The 14,029-nt window shown below is 42.3% G+C and overlaps 1 protein-coding gene across 3 annotated transcripts in view; it reads right to left on the minus strand.

Moving 5' to 3' along the window:
- Positions 1-7,996: 7,996 nt before the first annotated feature.
- LOC108793685 (serine/threonine-protein kinase 4-like) overlaps positions 7,997-14,029 on the minus strand; it is a 68,179-nt gene continuing 62,146 nt past the window's right edge. For all 3 annotated transcript variants that reach the window (XM_018564694.1, XM_018564693.1, XM_018564695.1), the window contains exon 11: positions 7,997-8,215. In XM_018564694.1, the coding sequence (XP_018420196.1) occupies positions 8,057-8,215 (159 nt within the window). In that variant the 3' untranslated portion in view covers positions 7,997-8,056. The remainder of the gene's footprint in view (positions 8,216-14,029) is intronic.

A 14,029-nucleotide genomic window follows, 5' to 3' on the forward strand; every position in this document is an offset into this window, starting at 1 on the left:
GCTCTCCGTTCACTTCCTGGATTTCTGTCACATGTGACCATGCACACAATCTCAGGGGAGGAAAATGCCTTTTCCTGAGATTACATTGGCAATCTGAAGTCCTTTTGCTTTTCAAAGTAGCAAGTGAATGCTCTGCCAGTGTAAGTATTTCAGAATCACAGCATTTTACACCTGACATGTCTATGTTATTATTAATCATCATACATAGAGGGATGCATTGGTAAAATTAGATTTTTGAGTGTAACGAACCGCTTTAGGTCGTGACCCACGGTACCGCTCGTTCCGATGCGGTCGAGCGAACTGTGGATCGAGATGCGTTTGGGGTGCCATTCAAATAAATGGCAACACAACATGCAGCAGGTGCGATTGCATGGTACAGTGTGTTACTGTACTAGTGTGAAAAGGGCCTCAAAAACACTGACAGACACACAACCACAGACAATCTCACAAACATCAAAAAAATAGTAATTTTGTTTTCTTCTTTTCAAGATCCACCCAGTCTCCCTACCTTACACAAATTGAAGTGGATCCTAAGCCTGGGGTCCAGTGTGGGCTGCTGTGCTGGAGCTCGATCCATATGTGCATTGCTTGTACAACTCCCTTGCACACCTTCTGTATCTGTGCCGGGAGCCAAAATGTGATGCCATTCCAGTCCAGGCACCACTACAGGGCACGCAAGGGAACTGTAAGTAATGCACATATGGATGGAGCTCCTTCGCGTCCATACCCCCAGCCCACCCTACCCCAAGCTGACTTTCGGCGCAGGGGCAGCATATTTTGAATGGCTGGGGGGGCTGAGGAGCCTCTCACCTAGCGCAGTAGAAGGCAAGCGGTGGTGCTGCAATGCCATGTATTCCATTGCAGGGTGACTTGGATCGTGACTTAATGACACAGGACATATGTGGGTCCTGAGGTTACACAGGTTGAGAACCACTGCTTTAGTGGATCTATGCTTCCCCTGCTGCTTCTTCAGTATTCCCCCAACAGTCATCAGTGGGCAGCTCTTTTAGCAAAGTCCTGTCTGTACTAAGATGTCCATCTCCACACAGAGATCCAGTACAGAACAAGGCATGGTAAGTCAGCAGAGAAACCACAGGCAATACTGGTGAGTAATCCTTTGCCCTCTGTTTGCACTTTTGGACACAGTTTACACAGTTCAGGTACTTAACTTGAGCTGATTGGTTACTATTGGCACTTGCTCCAGGTTCTTTTTTCCAAGTGTGTTTGGTCCAGGAATGTGACATCATGGGTCATCTTCCTCCTCTGAAGGTGGGTGGGTCCTGAATGCTGCAGAGATGTAATGACATTGCATCACTCTCTGTAGCATTCTCCTGTGACTCCAGGGTGGCCTGATCACATGCCCCCGGGAGGCAGGATCCTTGACACTTTGGGCTCACAGGAAGTGGGATGAATATTGCTGGCATTCATTCGAACCCTGAGTTGATCTAAAGTGGGCCACTGAGTGGTCTGTGAATGTTAGATATCTGTATCCCCCGCTCTGCATTGTGGTTCCACCCTCTAATCTTAATCTCTACATCAGTCTTTACAGAACACAACAGTGCGCTGCAGGGGACATAGGCATTTAGCACTCCTGGAAGGGTACTGCAGTGCTGTAATAGAGTGGCCAGAGAGCTAAGTATATTTGCCCTTCTGTTACAGTAAATTTCCAATAGGATCCTGACAAGGTTTCTTTTGGAAAAAATATAAAAATAAATTATGCTGCCTGCATACGTAATGAATTCCCCTATCTTCACTGTTTTGTAGAGCCTTATTTTGCACCTTTAGGTCTTTTGGGGCAAGTATACACTGAGTGGCCAGATTATTATGACCACCCCATCAGTACTTCGTTGGGCCACCTTTTGCCTTCAATACTGCGGCGATTCTTATTGGCATTGACTCCACGAGATGTTGAAAGGTGATGCAAGGAATCTGACACCATGTCTGATGAATAGCACTGTCCAGTTCTGTGAGATTTGATGGTTGTGGAACCAGCTGCCTGATGGCTCTTTCAACTTCGTCCCACAAATGCTGAATTGGATTGAGATCTGGTGATTGTGGGGGCCACCTAAGCAAGGTAAAGTCTCCCTCATGTTTTTGAAACCACTCCTGCACAATACGAGACTGTTGTCTTGTACCAGTCTTGTCACTCTCCGTTCTGCCCTAACATTGACTAGTCGCTGACGGCCACAATTCGCAAGTTTAGACCTAGATTTTCGCCTGACAGCCCAGTCTTTAAACACTTTAACAATAGCTGCTCTTGAACATTTAACAAATTCTGCTGTTTTGCGGATACTCGCTCCATGGCTCAGAGCGCCAACAATCATCCCACATTCAAAGGCTGTTAAATCGCGTTGTTTACCATGACATATCATATCTATCTGTCATGGTAAACAACCTGCTTCCCTATTTATAATGGTCTGGCCCTCTAGCAACTTCAGCGCGGAATTATAGCTAATTTGCCTACAAACGTCAGGTGGTCATAATAATCTGGCCACTCAGTGTATACCTGCTTGTATGCCAAGGTGATTATTACCTGCAGTTTTGGAACATTTTAATCAGATGATGCTTGTCAGCTCAGGTTTAAAATATTGCCACAGATTGCCAGTTGGACTAAAGGTGGCCATACACTCTACAACCATCGCAAGACTTTAGTCTTGCGATGGTTGTACAGGGATTAAAAAAACGTACGATCTGCCTATCTTGGACAGGCAGATCGCACTCTCGATCATCGCAAGCCCGCCCCCCTGAGGGGCGGGCTTCCGATGACCGCAATGCTGAACGGGCAGTGTGCGCGTGCGCACACCGGCCCGTTCGGCATGTCTTCCGAGCACCGTTCTAACCAGACGAGAATCGTACGATTCCCGGCTGGTTTTCGAACATGCTGGTTCGACAGAAGACGTGCGACCGTACAATAGAAACGGTCGCACGTCTCCGTTCACACTGCTCGATAATCGTACGAAAAACCGATCGCATACGATTATCGTACGATAATCGTACAGTGTATGGGCACCTTTAGACCAGCGATTTGAGTGGGTCACACTACCTGTTTGTTCTTGAATTAATCCAGTATTACTTTGCCTTGTGTTTGAGATTATTAGGGTTTGTGTCGATCAATGCGAGATACTTCTGAGATCATTCAGAATTAATTGGCTGGTGCATTTAACCTGCAGTTGACCTCCCTCTGAACTACATTTGATCTGCTTTATGCAAGGTTTGCATTCCCAGAGACCTGTTTGAGAATGAAAAACCCAGTCACTAACCCAACACTAAAGAAAAGCAGCTCCGCAGCATATGCTACCGCCATCATTCTTTGTTGTGGGTATGAGTTATGGTATTTATTTATTGCAGGTATTTATATAGCGCCAACAATTTACGCAGCGCTTTATGGTACTGTTAAATTTAGGACACACGTATTGCTTTGAACTTTTTCTAAAAACTGTCAGTCTCATCTAAGAAACCCTTTCCCACGTCACAGCTGGGTAACTCACTTTTCGGCCAACTCAAAATGTGTTTTTACGTGTTTCTTTTTAATGGCACTATTTGAAAACTGCAATACACAAAGCACCATCCGGCTGAGATGCAATACCCTAATATATACTACAGAGAAAATGGTAGTATAGGATTTGTTATTGAGTAAAATGAAAGAAAGAAGAGGTCTTGGCAATATATTTTTACATAAACAGAGATACACACACACATATATATAGATATATATATATATTTAAACTGTCCATTTGCATATATTACAACATGCTTGTATTGTTTGTCAGCTTTGAGCTATGAACTGTAAAATATGTCTCATTCTGTGCTGCTAATGTCTGTATACAAGAATAAAAAGACATGTCATTTTTCCTCTGTGGTCCCAATTATGACCACTTACAGAATGACACACTAAAACAAGGTCCATATGAATATGTGCTCATTGCAGTAACCAAGGTTGTACTTTACTGCAGTTAGGTCAATAAAATAAGCATTCTGTTGGTGCCTTGGCTTACTGAACCTTCTACAATATGCTCTGTCTTGCTGCATGAGAATGTAGAAAGCAATGCACAAGATTGCAGTGGTTAAACAAGTGTAAAAAGGAAACCACCATTACTGACAAACATGGAAAATTAAAATGCATGGGTGCCATATACAAAACATTTATAACACTGTAAAAACCTAACCATGACAGTTTCATTATATAATAAATATTTAATGAGGAGGAGGAAGTGTGAGACCACCAACTCCACCACTGCAATCCAGACCAATCCTTAACCAACTCCACCTCTGTAATCTAGAACAATCCTGAACCAACTACACCACTGTCATCCAGAACAATCCTGAACCACAAACTCCACCACTGTAACCCAGAACATTCCTGGAAAAGCTAACTACTAAATATGTGATGACGGCATTCTATAAAGAACACCAGCATTTGAAGGAACCGCCATTTTGTTTTTGATGTCAATAGTGTCTGTGCATTGATTAATCTGTAAAATGGTTGGGTACATTATAAAGGTGTATCAAGCACATCACAAATCATTCATACAGTCATTCTACCTACAAACATTTTGAGTGGATGCCACAGATGAAATCACCTACTTTGGGTACTCTGGAGGTGGGCTCTGCCTACCTATTACAACAAGTATTTGGAAAGCCTAAAAGGTGCCCATACACCTTGCGATTATCATTCGATTTCCTAACGAGATCGGGTTTTCGTACGATAATAGGCCAGTTGATTGGAAGTGAACGATTAGCATTACTGTACAACTGGCTGAATTTCCTCTGTCAGGCTAGAAAACTTTTTTTGACCCCTACGAAAATCGATGCATTAGTGACTGCATATGCGCAAACGAAAATCCGTTCTGTGGATCGATTAAATTCGGTCAGTTAGTATTGCTAACGAACGATAATTGAAATCCACATAGGCCTGTGCATGGTGGGGTATTCGAGCGAAAATCGAATGATGGTTCGATGAAGGCACGAAAGAAATCTAATAATAATCACAAGGTGTATGACCATCTTTACTCTGGATCTTCCACTTATCTCAGAAAAGAGTGCAGATGGAAGAGTGAGGTACCAATACTTGGCTTTATTATTGCCGTGATGTGTACTCGGAAGCTGACAGGGATAACCGAGCAAAGTAATACAGGGGGAAAAAATTTCAGTTTTAGACATAACTTTGTTTTAACACCTTGGTTCTCAACTGGTGGGTCGTGACCCAAAAGTAGGTCACGACCCCATGTTCAGTGGGTCTCCCCATGCCTTCCTTTTAGGTGAGAGACTCCTCAGCCTCCCCCCTAACACAGCACGCAGTGCCGAGCAGCCTTTCAAAATATGCTGCCCAGCCCTGCGTGTTAGCTTGAGGTGGGCTGGAAGTATGGCCATAAGGGAGCTCCATCCATACATGCATTGCTTACAACTCCCATATGTGCCCTGTAGAGGCCTGGACTCGACTGACGTCCCACTCTGGCTCCTGGCACCTCTACAGGGCGTGCAAGGGGGCTGTACAAACAATGCACATATGGATGGAGCTTCATCACAGCACATCGTTCCACACTGGACCCCAGGCTGAGGATCCACTCCAGTTCTCATAAGGTAGGGAGACTGGGTGGATCCTAAAAAATTACAAAATATATAATTTTTTTGGGGAGTATGTATGTGAGATTGTGTCTGTGGTTGTGTGCATCAGTGTTTTTGAATGTCCGTTCACACTAGTATGTTAATCACACAGTTCCATGCGATTAATGCACTGTACCACACAATCGCACCTACTGCGTGTTCTGGTGTGGAGGGTGCATTGCGTTGCCATTAATTTGTATGATACCCCAAATGACCCTCACACCCACAGTCCGATCGCCTGCGCCTGAATGCCCTGTACTGCAATGCCACACATTCCATTGCAGTGCAACTTGGGTCGCAACTTAATGACCAAGGACATTAAGTTACACAGGTCGAGAACCACTGTTTTAACATATAATCAATAGATCAATGGCCAGAAAATAATATTAGCTTCCTGGAAATTAAGTGCGGTGTGTGTATTTTTTTAATTTTATTTCTTGAGTTATGTGAACTTAAGAGGTGAAAGCACTTTACATACTTCACTGGACAGGCCCTGGTGCCAACAATACTCTATTTTTAACTGACAGTGGTATTGTTCTTTAACAATACCACTTCCAGTTGCTCTAAGAAATACATTAAGGGGCTTAATTGTAAAGCAGGAAATGGCCTCACTGCAGCAACTCTTTTACTTTAAAAAGTAACTCCACTGTGGAAAAATAAATCAATCCCCTCTGGGTGATCTGTGTACATTGCAAGGATTTTTAACAATCATTGTTGCAGTCTCCAACCTGTTTCTGTTCTGAAAAAAAAGCTGTTTCAACATGTCCAAACTGACCCCTGAATGGGAGGGTCTGGGTTCATTATAATCAGCTGGTGGACTTTCTATGTTCAAATGAGGAAAGGTGCAGTGTCTGCATTTGTTTAGTAATTAACCCTTAGGCTTGGTTCACACCTGGGCATTTTGTAGCGTGTTCGAACGCTCTGCAAAACGCTCAAACACCGAAATCCCATTATTTCCTATGGGTATGGTTCACACCTGGGCGTATTACAGGCCGTATGAAAGCGCTACAAAACGCCCTATGCCCAAAGAAGTACTGGAGCTTCTTTGGGGCGTTTTTGTCACACGTTTCCATTGGGATACAGCCAAGAAGCCCTTGGAAACGCGCGTTTTGTTTTTTTACCGCGTCACAAAACGCGCGACAACAGCGCATATTCGATACGCCTAGGTGTGAACCCAGCCTTAGGGAATGTCTCACCATTGTCACCAAAAATTACATTTCTAATGCCGGGATTGACAAAAATTTTAATTGTATCTTATTGCACTGACTTCTGTGAAAATCAGTCAGCCAATCACAAAATCAGGACGTGGCATTTCTGATGGCACTTTGTACACATTTGGTCGCCATAGTGCTTTTAATTTTTTGGACAGTTTTAGAATATTACAGCGACTGCAGTTTTAAATGGAACGGTAATTTTTAATAGAATTAAATTAAAAAATGACTTATGTAGCAATTATATATGATTAGGGGTGCACCAATAGCGTTTTTTCATTATCGAGTACCGATATTTTTTCTTCAGCACTTGCCGATACTGAGTACTGGTGCCTTGTGCCCCAATTATTAGAAATTCATTCAAAATAATGAATGTAAAAAGAACAAAAGCCGAGAGAAAAAGGCAGATCACAAAAACGTTTCAAGTCACATGTTGGCTTCTCCTTCAATCCTGAATTACTGGGAAAAATAAAGGCGCAGTGTGGAGTAAACACAGTATTAACAAAGAGTAGATAGCGTTATCTGCTCTCCAGTATAAAGGGGCCCCTAAATAAGCACATTACAAAACACACGCAATTTTCCATTTTATACATAAAACACGTTTGTCTTTAATCTTCAGAAATGTATACATCCTAATATAGATCAATAAGACATCTCCAAAGTAAAAAAAAAAATATTTAGCAATAAAAATGAATACAAAAAAACAACATTTTATAATAATATAAAGTCAATTCATATTGTAGATGTTAAAAAAAAAAAAGCAAAACGGAGGCAATAGTCTACAGTAAAGGAACTGCAAAGACTCTCCGGAAAACACTGCAACTGGACTACATTCATAAATCCATCTCTGTGTACCTATAGAGTGAAGAGAGATTTGCTGGGAAAATCTGGCTGTGAATAGGGCCTGCAATCATGGCAACTGCCAGAGGGGGAGCCTAAGTCAACAGCAGAGGTGGCCAGGGGCTATATGTAGGGCAGAAAAGGTTGTAGAGAAGGGGTACAGGGTGCTGGAAGTAAAAAGAAAAAAGGTGATGTACTCGAAAGCACAGAGGACAGGATGATAAATACTTGCCCCTACTTCCAAAATCAGCAAGAAATGATGATCGTTTTTCTAGTGCAAGGCAGCATGTTGCTGTGTCTGGATTTAAAGCTGAATCCCTGGACATGTAGGGTTTGTCCCATGTGTCCTTTTATGGCTTAGTTTTTAGTAAAAAAACAAACTGTTCAGGTTAAGTGTAATCTTAAAAATTCTGCTGCCTGCGTTTCTTGGAATCAATGGCTTCTAGTATAGGCTGCCGCTTGGCTTGGTATCTTTGATGGATTTCTTCAATTTCCTGATTCATCATTGGGTCCAGTTCATTTAGTTTCTTCTGGAGTTCATCCACACCCCATTCTTTTAACTGGAACGATATAAAAAGAAGAATGAACAATTCTGAAGGACACACAGTACAAAATAAATACATTTAAAGGGCTATTTTAAAGGGTAAGTCAATGCTGGGCTCCCTACAACACACTACTTCCTGTACAGGGATTGTAGACAGGTGACAGTGACCATTTCATGCAAGTGAGAAAAAGTGTAATAGATTTCATCAATAGCATCTACATTCATTTTGGAGAGATGTTGCAAACACAAGTACAGTGGTCTCTATGTTAGAGATATTTAAAACTTGATTCAACAGAGTAGCATTCATACGGAATCCAGTATTTTGGGAGACTTACCCTTTCAATCTTGAGCACAAAAACCCTAAGCAATCACATTTCTTTAGACCTACCCTTTCAAGTGTGTTATATAGGCCCTGTGTACCTGGGTCAAGATTTTTGGCCATACATAGCACACCTAAGGTACAAGATTTGTTAAGGAGTAATTTTGCCCATTAAGTCTTTTGAAAGCCCTCATGCCCTACTTATACTCACCTTCGCTGTACTGCTAGGATGCTCTGTCAGCACCCTTGTGAAATACCCAGGGCTTCCAGCTATGAGTTAGTATACGTCCTCCTCCAAGGATGCAGTGCTCAGGCCTGAGCTCCAATCATCAGACCTCAACACTATCACATGAGGAGGCAGGGTGACATCGACCCTGGGTAAGCCCAGACACCATCCGACATAGAGCTTACACAGGAATGGTGTGGTGCAGTAATGTAGTACGGCGAGGATGAAAATAAGTGGGTTAAGGAGTGGACTTTCAAGAGACTTCGTGACTTTTCTCCAAATAGCCAAAGTGACTGAGCCTCCTTAACAAAGAGAATGGATGAAATCTATTGCTTGGAGCACTGCTAATACAGATCTGACAGCTGACGGGAACATAGATATTACTGGTGTGACTTTCTAATGACCTTGCTACAAATCCACGTATGCATTATGTTTAAAATAAACATGATTGATTTAAAGGAGAGAAAACATCACAACACCAACCCATACTGAGCTGAAGTAAAGACTTTAGACTGTATTGATCTCTGACTTTAGACCTGCTGTATCTAATTACAGCACTTGCTCCTCCACTGAAAACAATGGTTTTAAGCATGAAACGTCTATGATGTCTACTAGGAAAAATTCAAATTATGCTCCAATGTTTTGGAAATTTTAATAATAAAAAGTTGAACTTTATTAACTTCTTATTCCTTTATGCCTGTTCAAACTAAATATATACTAATCAGTGGGGAATGTCCAAGGTCTCCTTACTGCTGAGCAGGAGCTTCATGACCAACAGAAATATGCATGAGGACTCTTAGTGGTATTTGATAAAAGATGAAGTTTTTAATTCAGATAAAATCGGTTTGTCTAGTAGTTTAATGAAGAACGCGGAAGATGCTCTTCATTGGGTGGGTAAAGCCACCTCTATGTTGTTTGAACACTATGCAAATAAAAAAAAAGGCCCCACCACTGCACATGAGCAAGCATTGAATAACATTAAGGTAAAACAACCTTCCATAGAACATTTTACCTATGGCAGCAGACCACCAGCACAAGGGAGCATCATTCTCCAATTAACTACTGGAGAATATGAGTTTATGGTAAGTTAAAAAGGTGCTAACTGGAGGACACAGAATACTTTTTTCCAATGTATGTGATTTTGAAGCAAAAACACCAACAAAAGTGGCAACATTTAAAGTAGTGTGATGAAATTACACTACTGCCTGCAAAACCTTATGCCCAAAGCAGGCATCTGACAAGGCAGCCACATCCACATGATAACATTTGGCAAAGGTGTGGATCAAGGACCGGCTAGCAGCTTTTAAATCCTAGGAAGCCAATGCCTGGTGTCGGAGGGCCTAGAAAGCACTCACCGCTGTTGTAGAACAAACAAATGCAATTTAGAGCCTAGAGCAGAAGAAAGTCTATGCGAGGCATCCCAAAACCACTGTGATGCATGCTTGAGCTGCTGCTTCTTGTGAACTATGCAGCTGAATAGACTGCTCACAGGAAGAAGCCAGAGGAGAGGTCCTGAGAAAAGGAGAGATGCCCACACTGCAATGGTGATGCAGATGGCTCAGGAGAGCTAGAACAACTTAAAAGGCCCGTCCCACATTAAGCAGACACGCTTTTGGGGCACAGCAGTGCACTGCTACCACTGGTCTGGTGCAAGTACTGGGCAGAACTTAGAATTAAGGTTATGGTATGACACTATGCAAGCAGCAAGGTCATGAACAGTGTGGAACACTGAGCCCGGTATGGCCTCTGCACTACCCAACAATAAATTAGGATAAGCAGGGTTGTTGCAGTAAAATACCAAATTTGGGAGGTCCAGCAAGAGCCTGCAGATTGTTGACCTCTGGGGTAAATGTCCAGGATCATATGGTCTGGTATGACACAGCTTCTGAAGAGTCTTCTATCAAGCAGGTGATGACTAAGGCCCGGTTCACACCTGGGTGTTTTGTAGCGCGTTCGAACGCTCTGCAAAACGCTCAAACACTGAAATCCCATTATTTCCTATGGGTTTGGTTCACACCTGGGCGTATTACAGGCCGTATGAACGTGCTTCACAACATCCTACGCCCAAAGAAGTACAGGAGCTTCTTTGGGGCGTTTTTGTCGCACGTTTCCATTGGGATACAGCCAAGTAGCCCTCGGAAAGGTGCGTTTGTCGAGCGTTTTTGTTAACCGCGAATCGAACGACAAACGCGCGACATGAAGCAACAAACGCGCATATTCGACACGCCTAGGTGTGAACCCAGCCTAAGTCTAGATCCAGCAGGCCTGGAAAGACATCCTAAACTGCTCAAGCTAAACTGAACTTATGTGTATGCGTAGGGGTATAGAAACTAGATGGGGCCTTTTCATTTGCATAGCTAATTGCCATGTAAAAGGTCACCAACTCAATGGCCAAATATTTAACATTTCAACAAAGTAATCTGTACTTAGTCTTTGGTAGTAGCAGTGCAGTGTAAAAAAACACCCTCCAGCATAAAAAAATAATAGGCAGCGATGTTTCAAGCCATATAAAGCTCTTTCTTAAGTCTGTGTACTTTTGTATACTTCAAATTGTCCATGTTAGATGACTTGGATAAATTGGTATTTTATGGCTTCAGGACAGGTATACGATAGCTGTAGATAACTGGATTTCTGTAACACTTCAGAAGCCTCTGCAAGTATAACAAAAGTAGATTGGGTACTTTCTATTCCATATTAATTCCACTGCTTTGATTCTCCTGCAAGGTTTGAGTCTGCAGAAAAGTATATTTTCAGGCATTATCCACATTGACCTCCTTCTAAAGCATGTGCTAACATTATTTTATTTTTTTTACCTTGTTCCTCTAGTAAAAAAATTGCTTGTATTGCTCCCTGTGAAATAATCATCACCCTTTTAAAAGGAGAACTCAGAGTCAGGGCTTTTCCCCATAGTTCTCCAGAGGGTCACGGGAGAACACAAACTAGCGTCCTCCCGTGACCCAAAGCTCAGTATATCGGGAGCACGGTATACTGAGGCGCCGCAGCCGGAACGGATCCCGACAATGCACTTTGGATACACGCAGCTGTGTGAGTGACAGCTGGCTCTGCCTATACAGAGGCAGAGCCAGCTGTGGCCGCCCCCTCCCCCGTCCATTCAGACAGTCAGCGCTGGAGGATCGGAGCAGGGAGGGTGGGAATCCCAGCAGGGAGCTGTGAGTGACAGTCACGGCTCTCTGCAGGAACAGATTGAGAAGTAAGCGAGCGACGGTATGTGTTCGCTCACTGCCCGATCTACTGAGCTGACCTGTGACAGTTTCATTGTCACAGGTCGGCTCAGATTATGAGGCTGAGTGAAAATCACTCGCCTCATAATTCTCCTTTAAAATTTTGCAGGGTCAGCGGCTGCAAGGTCAGTTCCAAAAATAAAATCTATTTTATTATTGGCCATTTTGCCAAAAGTGCCATTTTCCGCCGATATGTTTCGGCGGCCGAAATTTTGGTGCATCCCTACTTTAGGTAGTTAAATAGTACATTTTCATAGACTTCAGTACATCAGACCAAAAAGAGGGACAACTGAGTAGGAAAGGGCTACGGAGAGATTAGGTTCCAAATGAAGGACAGTTGGGCGCTATGTCTAGATGCACCAGTACAAGGCAGATTCTTAAAATGTTACAAATAAATCTAAGCATCACAAAATCATTTGAATACCTGACATGTACATACTTCACTTTGACCTTACCATACAAGAACTTCCTAAATTGTAAAATCCACACTTTAGCCAGCAAAAGCTCACAATGAAGAAAAATGAGAACCAATGTAAACATCCCAAAGAGGTATTTAAACATCTTTCAAGCATCTTTCCCAGGTACTTTCCTTTGCACCTATCTTTTCTACTTCAGTCTTGCGGTGCAATTTTGCTGGCTGCCAAAAACCTATTCGATCATTTAGTACATTTTTATCAGCCAACAAAATTTCTGCTTTTGATATGCATATGAGACAAGAGACCAGTTCAAAAAAATATCCCGTTTTTAGCAGACTCTTCCTAATAAAAACGAAATGTAGTGTCTAAAGAGTGTCTTTTATCCTCTTTAGCATCTGCGGGCGACAAGGAGAGAACATTGTCATGCGATGACCTTTATGTTTAGCCACCAAGATTCTCATATGGCTTTGAGGTAGACATGGACCTGCTAGAGAGGCCATCTTTCCCTCCCTTTCTACATATTCATTGAACACCAACTTGCTGCAATCCACAAACCATATAACAAACACGGATACATTTGAAGTCACTTGCGAAGAACAAACATCTATAAGAGTCATGTTATGGATTAGCATCTGCTCTGAAGGGAGGGTTTTCTTCTTTGGGTTGCATTAAGGTTTTGCTGTAGTCAAAATGTCTCCGTCAAAAATATAACTCCTGACTACTGCAATATTGTTAACAACCTAACATGACATTCAGCTCATCAAATCAGATATAGGCACTCTGAATGTGTAAATAAATAGCATTTACATTAGGATAGGTAATCATAAGTTTACACCTAATGCTCAATGTTATACGATACATTGGAGGGAGGTATAATATCATTTAGGATGAAACTGTCTAATGCTAAATGAGTTTCTATCGAACACCTATCCCCTAATACTGAGACACAATGTACTGCACAAAGAAGCTCAAAGTGCAGGTTATTATATTAATCCTGAATTTGAGTACCTCAGTTCCTAATTTTATAATCCCTGGATAAACAAAGACTCATTCTTTCATCCTGAATAGACAATTTACATGGCAATCTCACCAGAGAATCTGCGAGGACTGAAAAAGAAAGATGCTATCCTGTGCTCCTGGAGCTCAAATGTGTCAGATGCTGCAGGCAGGGAGTGGTGGGATGCCCCTCCCCAACTGCAATGTCCAACACATTTGGCTGTTCTAGCATGGAGGGTGGGAGTTCGGGACAGTGAGCCGACTTGCAACTGTGATCTACCAATAGTAGCTTTGCAAACAGCTGGGATATTGCGATCAACCTAATGGGCAACCCTGATCTAAATTAACAAGATATTTAATGTAGAAAAAGTAAGTACACCCCACATTTACCAACACTTTAAATCTATGAAATTAGAATCCGGTTTTCCAGATTAGGTGCCAATGATTAAAATCATTGGAAACCTGTCTTATTTCAACCTCAGACATCTAGGATCTGGTGTTCTCTTTGCTATTGATGTCTGTAATGTCATCATGCCACGATCAAAAAGACTCTATGGCTTGGAAAGAAGGCTGCAGATTTTTATTAGTCGATGAAGGGATTTAAAAAGATTGCAAACTATTTGAAATCAAT

The sequence above is a fragment of the Nanorana parkeri genome, unplaced genomic scaffold (assembly GCF_000935625.1).
Source record: "Nanorana parkeri isolate BGI_ZX_2015 unplaced genomic scaffold, ASM93562v1 scaffold773, whole genome shotgun sequence".
Taxonomy (NCBI): Eukaryota; Metazoa; Chordata; class Amphibia; order Anura; family Dicroglossidae; genus Nanorana; species Nanorana parkeri.